This window comes from Brachypodium distachyon, chromosome 2, assembly GCF_000005505.3.
Source record: "Brachypodium distachyon strain Bd21 chromosome 2, Brachypodium_distachyon_v3.0, whole genome shotgun sequence".
Classification (NCBI taxonomy): Eukaryota; Viridiplantae; Streptophyta; class Magnoliopsida; order Poales; family Poaceae; genus Brachypodium; species Brachypodium distachyon.
In genome coordinates, this window is record NC_016132.3 from 24,025,448 (window position 1) to 24,043,986 (window position 18,539).

At 46.5% G+C, this 18,539-nt stretch overlaps 4 protein-coding genes and 1 long non-coding RNA gene across 6 annotated transcripts; 2 read left to right on the forward strand and 3 right to left on the reverse strand.

Annotated features, from left to right (window-relative positions):
• Positions 1-456: 456 nt before the first annotated feature.
• On the forward strand, positions 457-2,856 carry LOC100823158 (F-box/WD repeat-containing protein A-like protein). Of its 2 annotated transcripts, none has more exons than XM_014899754.2 (4): positions 457-675; positions 801-846; positions 2,341-2,422; positions 2,564-2,856. In XM_014899754.2, the coding sequence occupies exons 1-3, from the start codon at positions 517-519 to the stop codon at positions 2,394-2,396; spliced, it is 261 nt and encodes an 86-aa protein (XP_014755240.1). In that variant the 5' UTR covers positions 457-516; the 3' UTR covers positions 2,397-2,422; positions 2,564-2,856. The 2 variants fall into 2 exon arrangements, with proteins under 2 accessions (XP_014755240.1, XP_003568499.1); XM_003568451.4 differs by having other exon boundaries at positions 460-675; positions 2,561-2,856.
• Positions 2,857-3,787: 931 nt separating this feature from the next.
• On the reverse strand, positions 3,788-7,431 carry LOC100822538 (peptide methionine sulfoxide reductase B5). The gene is made up of 3 exons (XM_003568449.4): positions 7,045-7,431; positions 4,377-4,533; positions 3,788-4,227 (listed from the first exon to the last, which is right to left on the reverse strand). Exons 1-3 carry the CDS (start codon positions 7,392-7,394, stop codon positions 4,063-4,065), a joined length of 672 nt encoding a protein of 223 aa, XP_003568497.1. The 5' UTR covers positions 7,395-7,431; the 3' UTR covers positions 3,788-4,062.
• Positions 7,432-9,569: 2,138 nt separating this feature from the next.
• On the reverse strand, positions 9,570-11,512 carry LOC100843561 (transcription termination factor MTERF4, chloroplastic). The gene has a single exon (XM_003568432.4). The coding sequence runs from the start codon at positions 11,374-11,376 to the stop codon at positions 9,862-9,864; it is 1,515 nt and encodes a 504-aa protein (XP_003568480.1). The 5' UTR covers positions 11,377-11,512; the 3' UTR covers positions 9,570-9,861.
• A 2,624-nt stretch (positions 11,513-14,136) lies between these two features.
• On the forward strand, positions 14,137-15,896 carry LOC100821303 (transcription termination factor MTERF8, chloroplastic). Its single transcript, XM_003568445.4, has one exon. The coding sequence runs from the start codon at positions 14,371-14,373 to the stop codon at positions 15,553-15,555; it is 1,185 nt and encodes a 394-aa protein (XP_003568493.1). The 5' UTR covers positions 14,137-14,370; the 3' UTR covers positions 15,556-15,896.
• A 478-nt stretch (positions 15,897-16,374) lies between these two features.
• Positions 16,375-17,217, reverse strand: LOC112270949. The gene is made up of 2 exons (XR_002963639.1): positions 16,856-17,217; positions 16,375-16,577 (listed from the first exon to the last, which is right to left on the reverse strand). It is a non-coding gene; the product is annotated as an uncharacterized LOC112270949 (long non-coding RNA).
• Positions 17,218-18,539: the final 1,322 nt, after the last annotated feature.

Genomic DNA, 18,539 nt, shown 5'->3' on the forward strand with positions numbered 1-18,539 from the left:
TGGTGCAATGTTGAGAACGAAACAGAAAGCGCTTGCGGTGGATTGACATTTGAGCTTGAAAGACCAGTGAACTGTGGACTGTGCTGAACTTGTTAGTCCAGAATTAACTGACATGTATTTGTATAAATTCTTATACAAATTCACATCGGTTAATTCGGGACGAAAGAAGTACGATATATTGTAGTCCCTCAAAAAATGTTACATCGTGTTGAATATATTTTATAATTTGCTGTAAAAGGTTAATTACGCGAAGACTGGTTTGATGAACGCAATCAAAAATTCAAGATAATCCATCGCTATTATGCAAAACAGCCGTAATTTTACGGCACATCAAAGGAACTTGATCAGACCCAAACCAAACAGACTTGCCCCTTCCCTGTCAACAGAAAAAGACTTGCCCATGCCTTTGCCACGCGGCCCCGCGCCAGTCGATCAGACTCAAAACCGACCGCCCGATTTCACGAGACGACTCGAGTCGAGGGTGGCACCCAACCAATTTGCCCAAACCTGCTTCGAATGGGCTCCTCTTCCTCGAGCAACGCTCAAGACACGCCTGCGCCGCCGCCTCCACCACCCCCTGCGCCGCCGGCGCCTCTCCACGTGATGGACGCGGACGAGGACGACGACAACGTGAAGCAGCTCAACGAGTGCGCCGCGCTCTACCTCTCCCTCCAGGCACCGCCCTGACCCCCGCGTGTCCTCCCTCCCCCTCTTCCTGACTTCTGCTGCTGCTGAACGCGGATCTCATCTTTCCTCCATCACCAATCTCTGATTCCGCTCTTCCCTTGGCTATTCTACAGGACTGCCTCAGCGAGTCCGACCGCAACTGGAAGGCCTGCCAAGCACGTAAGCACCGCAGATTTTTTACTTCCTTGTAGATGCCAAATCCGTTGCAACTTATTGAGGTGGGGTAAACCACCCTTCTAAGTTGCGAGATGGAGCTGGGTTTGTTGTTCATTGGTTCGGAATTAGGCAAAATGTGGACTTTTCAGTATGATTTTCAAAATTCATGTTGAACTGTTTAGTGTTAGAGTTGGTGCTTTAAAAGATGCAAGTGGCGTGACTGCAAAATCGAGTCACGCTGTGCAAAATGAACTAACTGCACCAAACAAAAATTTGTACTAACTCGCCGATTGGAAGCACAAAGCGGTCATTTGTTTGCCCCAGCTTGCACCCCTAATTGCCAACCTTTAAATCAAAAACCTTAAGGGCCAGTTCGGTTTCACCCTTCCCGGCGGGGATTGACAGGGAAACATGCAAATTTAGTTCAGTTTCCCTAGAATGCCTCTCAATCCCTGCAGGGATTTCTGGAAACGAACAGGGCCTAAAGGGTTTATGGAATACTTGAAGTGCTGAAATGATACTGAGACATCCAAGATAACTCAGAAAAACAGGATGTATGGACATTAAGATCTCCTGGCATTTGTTGTTCTGGTTATATCATCAGATAAGGCAACCTTCATCACATTTGGAGCTTCTTTATGATAGTTATTTTTCAAAAGAAGTTACATGAGGCTTATTTTATATATCACCTACTCTCATCAACATCAAGAATTATTAGCGCTGACCTCTTAGCATTCCCCAACGTGTCCATCAACATTCACATTCTGATCATTACAAACATAATAATAAGGGAAAATTGGCTGGGGGACACCGTTATTTTGTGGCCTTTGCCGAAACACACCGCCGGAATGTGTCTTTGCCCAGTACCATTACAATTTTGTGGACATTTGCCAGAACACATTGTATGGTCCAAAACGGAAAGTTTGACTTTTTTTCACATTGAATTATCATTCTACCCTTAAGCAAATGTGTCTAGAATCTTTCAAACTCTTTGTTCGAAGCGTTTTTCTCTCCTATAGAGTGCAGCAACAAAGGTGATGAATGCCCACATCGACCAACGACAGACCCTAGTAGATGTCAAAAATCGATTCGTACAAAGGAAAAAAGTTTCAAAATCGGATTTACGATGGTAGTCCCAAGTAAAATGTCAAATTCTCAATTTTAGTCGATGCAGTGTGTTCTAGCAAATGTCCACAAAATTGTAATGGTACTGGGCAAAGACACATTTCGACGGTATGTTTCGGCAAAGGCCACAAAATAACGGTGTCCTCCTGCAAATTTCATCTGGCTTGCATCATGCTCCAAATGGAATGAATAAAAGCTGTGCTTATTTTATTATGAAGAAACAAAGACACCCCTGCTTCTATGGCTATGTTCATATTTGTACAAGCTAATGTTGTACCACATTAACTGTCCTTTGGAAGCAGTAATATTTTTTATGGCATGAAACTCAAGATTTGAGCTAACCAGCATTTTTTTGCTTCTGGTTAAATGCAGATGTTCAAGCTCTGAAAGCTTGTGAGGCGAGCAGAAATAGAAGTGAAAAAACATGAAATACCTGCACTCATCTTAGTGCCAGGTAACTGAAGAAAGTGTATATTCGTAATGCTTAAAGCTTATGAAACCAACTTTTGCACTTTGTTTCCATATTATGCAATTTCTCTCGCAGTTGGCATCAAACTGAAACTTTATATTTATTTGACCACCCTGAATACAGAAGGTACCTCATATTATCTTTGGCGATGACACAAATACACAAGCAACCTGTTGGTGTTCTCAGCTGTTGATGGCAAAGATCTGCAACAAGCAACACTGCAACTTATAGTTTACTTTTGACTGAAAAGACATATGATCAGTTTGCTTTCATTGGCAACATTCGCTGGACTTGTGTCTGTTTCTTCAGTTTGCTTTCATCGTTAAATGAGGAAGAGTATTAGCACTTCCATTTGACGACTACTAACTTCAACTAAGATATTATTGTAGCACAAGAACTGCCCTTAGGGTTCTTTATCAGGGGCATATATGGGGTGCACTAGCACCTTGAGGTCTACAAGTGCACTGGGTTGCAGAAAAAATATATCTAAAAGTCGTAAAAGCATGACATAGATGCAATGCACAACTATCATGCCACAAAATTTCAAACCCAAATCCGATCCACATCTACATTAACAGAAAAAAAGACAATCAGGCTATGGATAGTCCCAAATTCAAATGCAAAGGCAAGAGTATCAGTTGACACATTCATAGTCTGATTTGTCTCTTTTTTTTGTTTCTTAAGCTGGGAATCAAATTTAGATCTGAAAATCTCAGACATAGTAGATGCATGTTGTCAAAAATAAAATGGATTAAAAAAAAAACAGGTGACTAGTGAAGGACCTAGTGCACAAGGTTCAAGGTGCACTAGTGCACCCTCTTTACCTGTCTGCTTTGAGATTATTTGTTACTGATATACTTGGTTTAGAGCTTCTCCATGGCATCTCCAAAGTTATCCCAAATGTCTTATTTGGGGGATATGGACATTTTGCCCCTAAAATCATCTTCCAATGGCATTCTCTAAACGGACAAAATGGCATGTTTGTTCGGACATCCCCCAAACTTGCCCCAAATTTAGGGGAGGTTTGGGATGTCCGGACATTGTCCGGTGCTTTATTTTGTCCGTCCCGGCCCCACGACAAGAGATGAAAAAGGAGAAGAAAAAGTGAAAAGGAGAGAAGAAAAGATAAAGAGAAGGAAAAGCTAATTTGGGAGAGAAATTTGAGGGATGTGGTTGGGTGACGAGGATAGACATGAGGAGGACATATGTCCATTTGCTCCCCCAAATGACCAAAAAAATGACATTTTGGGACAAAATTTAGGTGATCGCATTGAAGATGCTCTTATCTGTCGAGGTCAGTATATCAATCCCAGCGATATTATGCTTGGGCTCAGATAGAGAGAGAAGACGAGTTGCAAACTTGCAATGCTGCATCGTTCAGTTCACTTTATTATCGAATGTACAGGATTTCCATTCTATTCATTTCCAATGGGAAAACTAAAAACTAGAATTTACGTATGCCACAGTTTACTGCCAAAATTAACAATGATCCGTCGTGAGGCCTTGCATTATTGACAAAAGTACAGTGTTCTGAAATCTCATGAGAAGGTAGTCAGTAATCACTACAGGGACTGCCCCAAAAGACTTCATTTTCATTTCCCATCTCGATGCTCATCCACTGCCAGTCAACTATCTGTTTCTTCCGAGGCTGGAATGAACTTGAGTGAGATACTGTTAACACAGTGTCGCTCGTCAGTCGGCGTGTTGAACCCCTCCCCTTTGAACACGTGGCCCAGATGTCCGTCACAAGCAGCACACGTGATCTCAACTCGCCTCCCATCAGGATCCGCCTGAAGTAACAGGCCAGAAATATCACCCAACGTAGGCATCAGAGCACAGAATGAATAGAAGAGAATAAAGGGGAAAAAAAATTCTCAAAAACTGTTAGATGTTTCCTACTTCCTAGCCAAATGATTGAAATTGGATGAGAAAACTGTACTGTTCGTTTTATGGCTCCAGGAAATCCTTCATAAAATGCTGGCCAACCACACCCAGAATTGAACTTTGTAGATGATTTGTACAAGGGGGTTCCGCACCCAGCACATCCGTAAATACCCTCGTCAAAGAACTTGTCATACTCACCTGTTCCAGGATACCTGAAAATTTTATCCTAAAATGAGATCTTATCACAGTTACACTGTTGTTAGTTCAATGGACTACCATATGTAAGATGCCATATACCAGTAAATAGCACAATGCAGATGCTGATAATGCAAGTGCCAAGTAGGATAGGAACTAGATGAGTCAGCTCACAGGCTCATTTCATGATCAAACAACTACAGTTATGTATGTTTTGGATTGAATTGCATCAAGTTTCATACTGATAAACTGTATGACCCAAGGAAAAAAGCACCCTTGCTGCAAAGTAATAGTTAATTTGTCATAAAGCACCTATCCAGTTTTCTCAAGCTTCATATGCTAGAAGCTAGAAAAAGTTGACCCCCAGAGGGCAACCCCATAGGGCAAGTACATATTCTGATAGTTCAACAAATGAACCTGTTTGTGTTTCAAGGACAGGTAAGACTTTGACTTGGTATATTTGATTCTATTAAAACTACAAAAAAAAAGATCCAAAGAAAGTACAATCCATACTAACAAAAATCTCGTGGGCTATCGATAGGTCTGATTCAGTTGAGGATTGGTGGAATGCGGACAGAGCTAAGATCTCTCATGATCGTAATAGGCATTTCGATGGATTGCTCATCTTCTGTCTTTGGAATGTGTGGAAAGAGCATAACCGCAGAATTTTCAACAATGTGTCCATGGAAGAGGAAGTTGCTTCCAAAGCTCAGGAGGATTTCAAGTCCTTTTGAGTGATGTTAGTGTAATAGTGTGTCTTGTGTTTGTTGGGGTTGTGTGTCTTGCCCGTCCAATTCTAGGCGCTTTCTTGTAAATATACTTTTTCTCTCATTTTAATGAACGGCAGTGCTCCTGCCTTTTTTGTCAAAATCTTGTGCGCTGCTACTATTGTAGACTAGACTGTTACAAGAAATACAAGAATAAGTTATAGTTTCTGCAAGCAAACTCAAAAAGACCAGATATTTCTTGTTGGTTAGCATTTTCTGCTTATAAATCCTCCTGATTTAGTTTTTGCGCAGACAAACCTTTTCGTTGATATTATGTACTCACATAAAAGAGTTTACCAGTTCAGCGCCAAACCAATTCTCTGGACTAATAAGATAGGGTCATGGTTTTGGAATAAAATGAGCCTATAACATTGACGGCACTCTAGTTTGTGGTAATCAACTTCACTCTATAGCCTACAACATTGTAACAGTTATGTATGTTCTGGATTGAATTGCATCAAGTTTCATAGTGATAAACTGTATGACCTGACGAAAAAGCACCCTTGCTGCAAAGTAATAGTTAATTTGTCATAAAGCACCTATCCAGTTTTCTCAAGCTTCATATGCTAGAAGCTAGAGAAAGTTGACCCCGGAGGGCAAGTACATATTCTGATAGTTCAACTAATGAACCTGTTTGTGCTTCAAGGACAGTTAAGATTTTGACTTGCTATATTTGATTCTACTGAAAATACAAAAACAGATCCAATGAAAAGTATAAGCCATACTAGCAAAATCTTGTGGGCTGCTACTATTGTAGACTAGACTGTTACAAGAAATACAAGAATAAGTTATAGTTTCTGCAAGCGAACTCAAAAATACCAGATATTTCTTGTTGGTTACTCCCTCTGATCTTAAATTCTTGACTCAAATTTGCCCAAATATAGATGTATCTATTCTTTAAAAGCGTCTAGATACATGTAATATTTCGACAATAATTTAGGATCGGAGGGAGTAGCATTTTTCCTCCTTATAAATCCTCCTGATTTAGTTTTTGTGTAGACAAACCTTTTAGTTGATATTATGTACTCACATAAAATAATTTACCAGTTAACCCTCAAACCAATTCTCTGTGCTACAGATAGGGTCATGGTTTTGGAATAAAATGAGCCTACAACATTGTAAAAGACAGCACTCTAGTCTGTTGTAATCAACTTCATTATAGCACTTTTTACACTCCATACTACAGTATGTGGTTGTGCCCAATCTCATGTTGATTCATAGTAACTGACAAACGAAATCATATGGAATAGCTTGATACATATTCCCGGTGAAGAATGTAGAGTTGTCTCTGGATTCTAGAGAAACCAAATCTAGCGGACATGTTTCAATAAGAAAGCACACTACATGACTTCGACAATCTTGTGAATGAAAATCCAATGCTATGCAAAATAAGAACATGACAAACTTCTAGTCCGACAAAAAAGGAGGGTTTGCAGCTAGGAATTGCGTGCATGGCAATAGTACTGAGGGCAACTGAGGTTAGTCAAAATGTTCGATTACGGTTAAATATTCTAGATTTGCACTTGCTGCACACACTGAGGAATTGACCTGCAAATTTGTGAAACTAAAGCTTTCTTGGTTGATCAGGAACAGATGGCCATGACTCCATCCTGTTCTTTATCTCCACAAAGTGCATGGCTATAAGCAAGTAATCCTCTATTTGTCAATATGCTGAAGTGCACCAACATACTATCAACATAATTCCAGCAGGAAAAACAGATGAAAAAGGCCAAGAAAAGATCAATCATGTTATCTTCTTACTCAGTGCCCTTGCGGCGGAGGATGCGGAACTGCTCCGGCGTGAGGACGGCCTCCCACTCCTCCTCCGACTTCTGCACGGGGCCCGACGTCGGCGCCGAAGACGACATCGCCACGACGCCCGGAAATCGCCGGCCCGCCATCCTGCTGCAGCACCGGTCGGCGGCAGGTCTGACGACCGAGCAGTAAGCCCGCGAGCAGGAGAGGGAGACAGGCCGGGGGGACGACGGGGCGGCGGAGGAAAGGCTGAGGAAGATGGACGAGAGCGCTGATAGGGAACGCGCGGCGGGCGCCGCAGCTGGGAGGTGGGAATAGGATGCCATCCTCAGCTTCAGAAGATGCTGCACGCCCATTTTCTCTCTTGGCCCGTTTTCTTCCGGTGGTACTTTACTGGTCTCTATCTGATAAGGTCCTCCCGTCTAGTGAACTTGTGTGCTCCCTGAATTCCTGCGGATGCTGGATTGCTGGAATGGCTCTCGAACCCAGTGTCATGCTGCTGTCTGAGATTAGTACTTGGAAGAGTAAAATACACCACTAGTCCATAAAATCGTCAAAAATAAATATTTTAGTTCACGAATTCGAAAAATGCACACTTAAACCCTTAAACTAGAACTATTGTGTCACTTTAGTCCAAAAACGGTTAGGCGAGTCTTAAACATGGCAGGGGCAGTCACGTCGGATTCGTCCAGAACCATGGGCTGCTACTCGATTTTCTCAGGGATTTTTTTCAAAATCACAACGTTGGGGGGTCACCGTGGGCTGCTGCCTTGCCGAGCACGTTGAGCTTCCCTGCCATGCTTCGTCATCAGCCTAGGCAGCACGCTGCTGCTCTTCCTCGTGGACACCGATGTCGTGCTGCGTGCCGACGACCCCTTTACCGACGTCCTCTCGTCAAAATTGAGCGTTGTGGGCTTGAAGCAACCTTAGGCAAGGCGACAACAGCAACGGCATGGTTCTCAGGATCCTAGGATCCCCATCTGGGTGTGACCGCCTTGCCCCTCGCGGGCGGTTCGGGCATGATGATTTTGCCAAAAAAAATATGCTGAGAAAATCGAGTAGCAGCCTGCGGTCCTGGCCGAAGCTGATGTGGCAGCGTGTTTAAACTTTGCCGAACCATTTTTGGACTAAAGTGACACAATAGTCCCCGTTTAGGGGTTTAAGTGTGCGTTTTCTGAATTTGTGGACTAAAGTGTTCATTTTTGCCGAGTTCATGGACTAGCGGTGAATTTTACTCCATTTGGTGATTTGGGTGTGAACAATAAATTATTTACTCCGGCAAAAACACATGACGGCCATTATACTGTATCAGTCTTAAGGAAATTTTTGATACTTTTGAAGTTGTCTTCTCCTTGGAAATTTACCAAAGGAAATTTTTTCAATCCCCGGGCTTGTCTCCGCCTCTGACAAGATCAGTCTACGGTCAAACTTATCATCGTTGACATAAATGCGACAAACCTTTCTTAAAGGCTTTGCCTAGAAGTTACGGATTTTTTATGGTTTTGTCATTTGGCTGGTGAAGCTATAAGCATCTACCGATACAACAGGGATTTTTTATTTTGGAAAAAAAAGGACGACCGTGGTAGGGTTTGGAGAAGGAGGCACACAGAGAAGGAATGAGAACCATCCAGCAAGTAAGATAGAGAATACGATGGTGCTTACCAGGCCTGTTCATGAAACTTTTGTCATCAGCATATGTTTTGGGCGTTTATGTTGCTGTTTCTGGATAATTAGCAGTAGCTGCGATATCAGTAGAGAGTCGCATCTTCAGTATGTAAACACCTGGGGCGATAAGCGTGCCTCAAATTTACTTTGCTCATAGAGCTTAAGGCAAAGTGGAAACATCTTTATATCATATTCCCTCCGTTCTATAAAGATTGGCACGGATCTGAATTAGCTCTAGTTTAAATTCGTGTCAATCTTTATGAAACGGAGTGAGTACAGCTGAAGCTTAAAAGAGGTTTCCACGGCTTTGTACAATAACCAAAGTAACAGACTGCAATTTTAATCCGAGACCCTTCTGATAAACCTCAAACCCACGTCAAAAAAAACAGCCCGGTTCTCTCTAGATCAGCTCTCTCTAGATCAGCCCGGAAATGGATGTTTCCTAAAGAGTTCGAGCAAAATTTTACATCCAAATAAAGCCTGCAAAAGTCCAATTTCTAGTGTTCCAAACCAAAACGAAGTTATAATCCTGATGCCAACATCTCTCCAGTACATAGTCGTGATACAGTAAGAGAAACTCAGTCATGAAGAAAGGGTATATGTTCTATGAAAGTGACAAGATGACAAAAGGGGAACAACAATTGCAAGACAAACAATGGCATTAAGAGGAGGATCATATCTCGTGGAGCTCAAGGAAAAGTCGGGCACATAGCATTGCAATTTGTTCAGTACCTGCTCAGGTCTTTTTGCAGATGCACCAGGTCGAGAATCACCGATATGTGCAGGTTACAATGCAGCTTCATGTTCAGTAACATGCAAAATGTCTACATGAGACAAATTAAGTTTACCATATCTCTGTGCATTCATGAGAAAATACCCAGTTAGTAATATTCCATTAGAAATGTCAAATTTGTCCGTAACAAAGACGAATGCTACATCATCACACTGCCAAACAAACAAGATTTAGGAACATCTGAATATATTGGACCTCTAAGCTACCATTTGATTATATCCAGCATTTGGTTTACAGGTTTTATCAATCACATCCTTCAAAAATGACAATCTACTGACTACTGCATCATATACAACAGAGCATCCAGCTTAAGAAACAAATGCAAGTTTGTGAGCTAACAGTAGATAGTTGACGCTAGAAGCAAATTATTCAATGAACTCATCACCATCGCTGTCATCATAATCGCTATCCTCGTCCACATCTTCGTCATCCTCATCTTGTACTTTCTCCACAAACCTATTTGTGTCAAAGGAATTCTCAGCTTCCATTTCCTCAACCCCAATTGTATCATACTTCATGCGCTCATCAAATTTCGCATCAGAACAGTTAAGCAGCCATGCAAGAGAGCATGTGAATCCCTTCTTAGCCACAATCTCATGCCGATATCTTACAGTCGATTCGAGGCCATAAGTAAAGAATGCAGGGAACTCAACCAGCTCCTCCAAATCCCTCTCCATTTCATTCTGAAAGTACTCGAAGTTCATCTTCATTATATCCATGTTCAATGCGAGCAACTGAGGACACGCCACGACCATCTTGCTCACCTGAGAGAGCAAGAAACCACAAGCTGTGAGGAAGTTAACATGCTTTAGAACTGCAGCTCGCCCGAGGTTTATGGCTTGTGGCATCCTCTCGATCACCCTTCCAAAATCATCATGGTTGACCAAAATGTTTGATTCGAACAAGCTCTGCTGCGCAACAAGTTTCTCTCTGAGCTCAATTCCAAGAATATCAGGGTACTGTATCACAATGGATGCCAGCGCCTCTTTCCTAACCCCAAATTCTAGAAGCGCCTCAATATTAGGCTTCACCCTTTCCTCCAACCCAAACCCAAGGACATACGGCTTCTTCTCAATAATTCTTGCAACAGCCAGCCTCTGCAGCCCAATGCCCTGAAGGTGTTCGACGAAAGGTTTTATGATCTTCCCCACCCGCATGCCGAGCACCTCAGGGAAACGGGTGATGACGGCGCCGACCTGCCGCCTGGTCACGCCAATGCCGACGAGGTAGGCAACAGACGTGCTCATGGTGCCCTCTAGCTTGAACCCGAGGAGCTCCGGGTAGCGCTCGAGCACGCGCGGCACGTCGCCGGGCCTGACGTCCATCCCCTGGAGGTACTTGACGACGGGAGCGAGGTCGACGACGATGCTGGCGTGGAGCACCTGCGGGTAGCGGCGGAGCAGCTGCGGGAGCTCGTTGCGGCGGACGCCGATCTTGCCGAGGTAGTCAAGGACGGGGACCATGTTCTTGCGGACGCTGCAGCCGAGCGCGAGCGGGTAGGCGGCGAGGTCCTCGGGCTCGAGTCCGAGGGAGCGGAGGAACTCGACGCGCTCCCGCATGACGTCGACGGTGGCGGGGAGCTCGAGGCCAGCGAGCTCCCCCGGGTCGACGCCGAGGGAGACGAGGAAGGCGTCGACGTCGGCGCGGCGGGCGGCGCGGTCGCGCTCCATGTCGAGGAGACTCGGGCGGGCGTAGAGGGAGGAGGGCTGGCGGGGGCGGGCGGGCCCTGGGGAGCTGCGAGCCGGGCGAGGACGGGACGAGGTGGAGGCGCTGGAGTAGGAGGAGGCGCGGAGGCGGAGGAGCTTGCGGAGGTTGGGGGAGGGGAGGAGGGGCAGGGGCGGCTTGGGGTGGGCGGAGAAGAGGAAGAGGGACTTCATCATTTTGGTGGGCGGTGCCGCGGTGCGAAGCGAGGAGGTGAGGACTGAGGAGGTTTGGGTTTGGGATGAAGTTCGGGGTACGGAGGAGGGGGAGCCGTGGGGATTGCCAGGAGGGTCTGGCCGTCCAGGGGACAGAATAACCGGGGTTGAAGACAACGCCTGCAGCTCCAGGCCTCCACGGGTATCTTTCCCTTTGGAATGGGTTTTTGCTGACAATCGGCTCAATGTTTTTATCCGATGGTTTTTACCGGAAACTGTAATTTCAGGCTTTTTTTTGACAGCAACTGTAATTTCAGGCTTGTAGCGAGCATCACTTCAGGTCGATTAGATTTTCAGGATTTTCCAGCCAACTATATGTGTTAATAGTATTTATTATGGTTATCACTTCAAGAATTAACAAACAGTCCTGTCAAAAAAGTTTTATTAAGATTATCACTGTCTTAATTATACTACAGGAAACTCTGAGTACCATAGAATTTACAATGTGGGCTGCTTTGTTATCTTGACTCGGCAGATTAGGTTCATATATGTATTGTAGGATTCTAAAATTCCTTGAGTGTTCTCCTCTTTTGTGGATTGTTTCGTCATCCTATTATGCAGGATTACTATTTTGTATCCTGGTAGAACTCTATGTTCCGCACGACACCTTTTGAAGACGTCAAGGTTTTTCCAACTATGTTATGTGTCTATGCATGGGCCCATTTTAGGACAGGTGTATTCGCTAATACACTAGACCTAGTTACACGATACATATTGTATATTTATTGATGCAATGGAATAATTGTTCATAAAAGTTTAGAGTAGTGATACGAAGCAAGAACACACTTGCACGCTGAGGCATTACAAGTACATGGAAGAGACGGTTGTGACATACTCCCTGGTGTGTGTGTACAACCACTCATTACCCATGGATGACGGGACTAAGGCGTCACCACAAGCACTGCCCTGCAGGATGTCTACTCCACCGATGTGGTGTTCCTTTTTCTAGAGTAAGAAACAACTTTCTTCAACTTTCGCTTGGATAGAAATACATGCGATTTCTAAAACATCTAACAACCAAATACCATGGCCAAAAGGTAACGGTGAAACCGCTCTACCTAAATTATGAGGATTTACATTAAAACACTTATTCTTATTCTCATGCTTAAAAGTTACTTCCTCAATAAGGACCTTTCTCCCTTCAATCTCCCTAAGTACTCCCTCCCTTCACAAATAAGTGTATTTTTAGTTTTATCCAAAGTCAAAAATATTGAAATTTGACCGGTTTTATTGAAAAACGTAGCAACATTTTTTACACTAAATTAGTATTGATCCGCTTTGAAATGCAGTTTCATAATATACCGATTTGATATCATATGTTTTGTTGCTTTTTTTAACAAAGTCAGTCAAATTTAGAAAAGTTTGACTTAAAACAAACACAAAGGTACACTTATTTGTGAATGGAGGGAGTATATCAATGTGATTAGCTCTAATTGATTGATCAAATTGCAAACGCTATGGCCGATAAAAAAAATTGAAGGACACAACGGTCGATCCCCACGATTTTCCATTTATAAGGAAAACGGCCTGAAAACTGATACAGTCCACGGCTTATTCAAGGAAAGCCATGCAAAAACCCTGACAATGAGCATACATATGACAAAATTGAATAAACAAGCCACTACCGCTAAGACGAAACCACTCCTGCTCTAACGACGCCGAACAGGGAACAACTTAATGCGCCATAAGAAGGTAGGCAGAACTGGTCTTCTTCGACGACCGGAGCTAGGAAGAGGTTGCCCTGACAGGAATGGCTCGTGCATCCGCAAGCCCGCAGCACGAAGTTGCCCTCCCTGGCCAGTTCCCAGCCAGGCCCATCGCAACAAGCAATCTCCGCCGCCAGACGAGGGATCCAAAGGCAACGCCTCCAAGGAAGGCACAACGTCCGAAGACGTCACCATTCCCCGAACCGAAAAACGGATCTGATCTTTCGTTCGGAGGCACCTCGTCCACATTAGGTGGGATGTAATAGGGTTGCACGACGACGTCTTCAAGAAAGAAGTGACGTCCGAGGACGCCATCGTCGCCGGCACCAAGAACGGTGCAGGGTTTTCACCCGCAGCCCCATGCACACAGCGCAGAAAGGAGCAGCGGCTTCCGGCGAGCCTAAGGACCGGAGAGAGGCCACCGAAACACCGTGTGGCCCAACCGTCGGCACCACACGGCCCAAACCACCACCGCCCCATGCACCGAGTCCCCCATGACAGAGCATCCGTTGAACTAGAAGACCTCCCACGGCCCTCAGGCCCAAATCGGGCCCGTCCACTGCCGGCCCCTCACCACCGCGCGCCGGCAGCGCCGGCCACTCCCACGCCAAAGCCGCAGCCTCCAGCCCGCAGATCCACGCCACCTCGCAGATACGCCCAAGTCGAGCCTAGATCGGGCCCGCTCTACCGCTGCCACGCTCATAGGCCCCGCGGAACAGCCGTCCCCTCGCGCCAGCAGAGAAGGAGAAAAACCACCCTGCCGCCACCTTCCCTGGTCGCCGGGCACGCCTCCGGCGACAGCGATGCGGGGAAGGGAGGGGGCTTAGGGCCCGACACGGGGGTGAGTTTGTGTTGTGTTGAGAGATCCTGTGGCCGCGACAAATTGCGGTCCAAGAAGATGATATCAATGTCCAACCAAGCATTGTGGACGGTGAAGGAAGCGGAGGCTGCGCCACACGTCCAGCCTCGAGCGCCCAATCGCTGTCGTGTGCAGTGTGTTGTTGCCAGCTTAACATCGCCGCCGCGCTCGCCGCCCTCCGGCTGTGCGCCAAATTGAGGCCTGCCGTTTCGATGGTCTCGCAAGCCGCAAGGTCCACCGAGAGTCACCGACGGCGATTCTGGCCCGAACCCGTTTGATTTCCGGGGTGGGCAGTGGGCTGTGTTTCGCCTCAAGCCCATGCAAACCGTCGATGAATAGGCCTCCAGTCTCCACACTCAAGGAGGCCCCTCAGTCCGCAGTCCACCATCCACCATGTTCCCCTCCATCTGCCGGCGGCGGCTCGTCTTCCTCATCCGCCAAATCCCCGGCGACGGCACAAGCCTCTTCCAGTCCATCCCTGACGCCATCCCTCTCGCCCGCAGCTACTCATCAACCGCCGTCGCCGGTGCCCCCAACTCCGCGCTCTGCTCCGCCGCCGCCACAGCCTCCTACCTCGTTTCGTGCGGCTTCTCCACCGCCGACGCCGCCACGCTCACCACAGCCCGCAACTTCCGCATCCGGTCCCCTGAAAAGGCCGACGCTGCCCGCGCCCTCCTCCGCAGCTACGGCTTCACCGATGCGGACATCGTCCGAATGGCCCGCAGCTACTCGATGATCCTCAACGCCGATCCCGAACGGATCATCCGCCCCAAGCTCGACTTCTTTGCCGCCCTTGGCTTCGAACCCGGCAAGCTCGCCACCGCGCCCTTCGTCCTTGCGCGCAGCCTCGACAAGCACATCGTCCCTTGCATCCAGTTCCTCCGCGGCATCATCGCCAGCGACGACCTCATCCGCCTCGGCTTCTCCCGCTGTCCCCGCGCCCTCATGGTGGACCCCGAAAACAACATGCGCCCCGCAGTGGAAGCACTACGCCGCTGCGGCCTCCCAGATGCGGCCATCTCGAAACTTCTTGTCATCCATATGGGTGTGCTCATGCTTTCGCCGGACCGCATCATTCAAATCTTCCAGGACCTCAAGGCGATCGATATGTGCGTAGAGGACTCGCGCTTTCTCTACTGCTTCCGTGTAATGAGCAGCGTTAAGAGGGAGACATGGCTGCGGAAGTTAGCCTTGTACAAGAGTTTAGGGCTGTCGGAGGGTGAGGTGATCAAGGCCTTCAAGACGCAACCAACAATATTGCTTTCTGCCGATGAGACTATAAAAAAGAAGGTCCGGTTCTTTGTGGACGAGCTGAAGCTTGAAATAAGTGATATAGTGGAGAGGGCTGTGACTCTAGCATATAGCATGGAAAAGTGCATCCTGCCAAGGTGTGCCGTGCTGAGTGTGTTGATGAAGGAGGGGAAGATTCAGAGAGATATCAATTTGCTTCCAGCGTTGCTAGGCAGTTCCAGGGCTTTCTCGGCCAGGTTTGTATCGAGGTATGCTGATGATGTGCCAGATGTTGTTAAGGCTTATGAGGGTAAGATCAAATTTGAAGGATTTGGATATCACAGTTGATATGTCCAATAGGCCGTACGAGGATAAGATCAAATTTGAAGGATTCAGGTATCACAGTTGATATATGTCCAATAGGCCAGGGTCGTCTAGAATGCTATAGCTATAGATTATGTTTATGCTCAGTGCCAATGTTTGAAGTCAAGGCATGATCAGTGATTCTAACACTGCTTCAGAGGATAATTTTGTGCCTTTGTTAGCCCAGGTTCACTATCTTCTACATTTATAATTTATTGGCAACCATTTTGCATGTTGTGGCCTATTAAGCTCTAGAAACATTGAAGATGGCGTGCTGTTCTTGAAGTTCCTTGATCTGGTATGTTCAACTGGTTCGTTTAATTGTTTATGATTTTTAGATCGACTATTCTGATACATTTTGAGTTAGAAATGTTACACGAGATGGACTCAGTGTTGATTTATTTTTACTTTAGTCGTAATCTTATACTACTCATCTGAAATCGTCACTTTGTCCAGCGTAGAAAACTTCCAGTTCTTACTTCTTATCTCCCTAGATGTTCAATGCTAATGTGCTAGAAATAACAGACATTTGTTTGTAGGCCTACTAGGCTACTAAGGTCATTTGCAAGTGCAAGCTTGTCGTTCTGTGTCTGAACTTGTTTATGTGAGTGGATGAGCTTGCTTTCTGGTTTAAAACGTTAATATGTTCATGTATAGTATTACATATGTAGAAATGTCTATTCTAGAGCGACGTCTCTATTTTCGACAAATGACCTTGCTCTTGATGATGGATGGATAGTCATAGTGGAGATAAGGTGAATCAATTTCCTTCAGGTTGCATTGCATTAACTGCATGAGGAAATAAGCTCTGGAAAAAACTGGAGTACCAGCAAACCTTAACAGACACACAACACTAAACTCCTCTTGACTTGCTCCAGATCACCAAAAGAGTGGATAGCCTCCAAAAATTCAGCATAAGACATTAGCAGATGTCTTAGTAGCATCCTGGTCTCTAAATTAATGTTTGACCTGATTTTAGGGCTCCAAGCTCGGCCTTCCGCGTGCTCCTACAAGAACATGGTTATGATTTAGCATCTGTTAATCTGCGTCATTCGATCTTTATGAATGTTGAGAACATTTTAATGTGCATCATTGGATCTTTATGAAAGTTGAAAACATTAATGTTCTTGAGATTATGTAGCCAGCTTAGATCCATTCGATATTCAGTAATAGCACTGCTCATTTCATGGCCATTAATTAAACTTCTGTTATATCTATAGTGCCTGTCATTTTCATGGTCTCCTGAACTTTCCAGGCTCATGCTTGAATGCATACAGTCAGTTACCTTCTGAAGTGGAGCAGCAGATTGCATGGGCTTCTCCTTGTTGGTCGGCTTGTTTTATGTGTGGTGGTACCTTAGAGCATCTCCAGCAGATTCCCTAAACCCCATTCCCTATTTCTTTCTTCTCATCACAATGACACATAGGGTCCATCCGTCAGTGACACAATCGGTCTCTTCTCCTTACTATGTCTCCTTCCCCCAAATCGCATTCCTCTCTCGGCCAGAGCTCCAGCTTCCGTGTCCCTGCCCACAAGCCCCCAGCCGCGATGGTCGAGCCCTGCCGACCTTCGTGCCACGCCCACCGCGCTCCACGGCCGCTGCCGCCCGAGCCTGCATGCCCTGACGTCGTGCCCTGCCTGCGCGCTCTGTTGTCGTTGCCCGAGCTTGCCGCCTGCGCCCGCGGGCCCTGCTGACCTCCGCATTGCGCCCCCCGTGCCCCATGGCCGCCACCCGAGCACGCGCGCCCTGCTCCGCCGCTCTTCCCTGATCGCAAGCCCGCACGAGACAGAGGAAGGCAACGAAGGGGCAGACGTGGGGACGCCGCCGGGAACCGGGAAAAGAAGCCGGGAGGGCAGATCCACACATACGAGGCCACGACGGAGCTGACCGAATTGATGGTCGCGCCGTTCGAAGCGATGGCGGAGGCAGCCGGCTTCGGGGACGGGATTGAGGCTTCGTCGGCCCGATTCAGTGGGGGTATGGGCTCGGGCATGTGGATGCGGTGAAGACGGCCGGAGCTGGCTGGCGGAGATCGAAGGCGGCACGACGAGGTTGGGTCAGGTGGCCGGGCGCGAAAACAAAGTGAAACAGACCGTTTTTTTACCCGCGCAAGCTTTTCTCGTTGCAGGGAACGAGCTCTCGGTGAGCTGGCTGGAGCTCTTTTTTGCAACTTTTAAGGAACGGTGACAGTTATTTTAGGGAAAGGAGCTTTTTAGAGAACCTGCAAGAGATGCTCTTACTTGCATTTGAAACTTTGGATGTTACTACCTTATTTACTTACTCCGTATTTGCATTTGGGACCCTTTGGACACTGCTATTCGTCATTATAACCATGATGGAAACAAAACGATTGTTCGATCTCCTTTTGAGGCTGTTCTCCACACGTGTTCTTTATTTAAGCTCTCTTCTATAGAAGATTTCCACAATGTGGTCTTCTCTCTATTCTGAAAACAAACCCGATGTTCAGGATGATCGATTGAAACTTGTGCAGCTTAGGATTCGGGGCAGATGCCCACGAGCATGGGCACCGCGGTCCAATTCGTTCAGTGGGCCGTGGCCCTTACGTACTTTCCCCCACCGGGCCACCGGCGTCTCGTCGTCGGCGTGGGCTAGCAAAAGCTGGCGCATGCTCCCTGTTCCGCGTCCGCGTGCTAGCATGCCCACCTTCTTTTGCTAGCACGGCACACCAGCTTCGTAGCCCGAGCTTCCTCCCATCCCATCCCATGGTTTCACCATTCCTCACCTTGGATCGATGCCACTCTCCACGAAAACGACTTGTCGGCCGCACGAAGCCTCAAACATTTCCCCATAATAAACAAAGTCTTGGGTCAGAGACGGCGACAGATTATAATTGGTGACACGTCGACGCGTCAGGATAATACTAATTGATAAGCGCATGGGGAGGGACGATGATTCCCTGGCTAGATCTCATCTCATCCATCCATGAAACCGCGCCGTGAATGCCTGC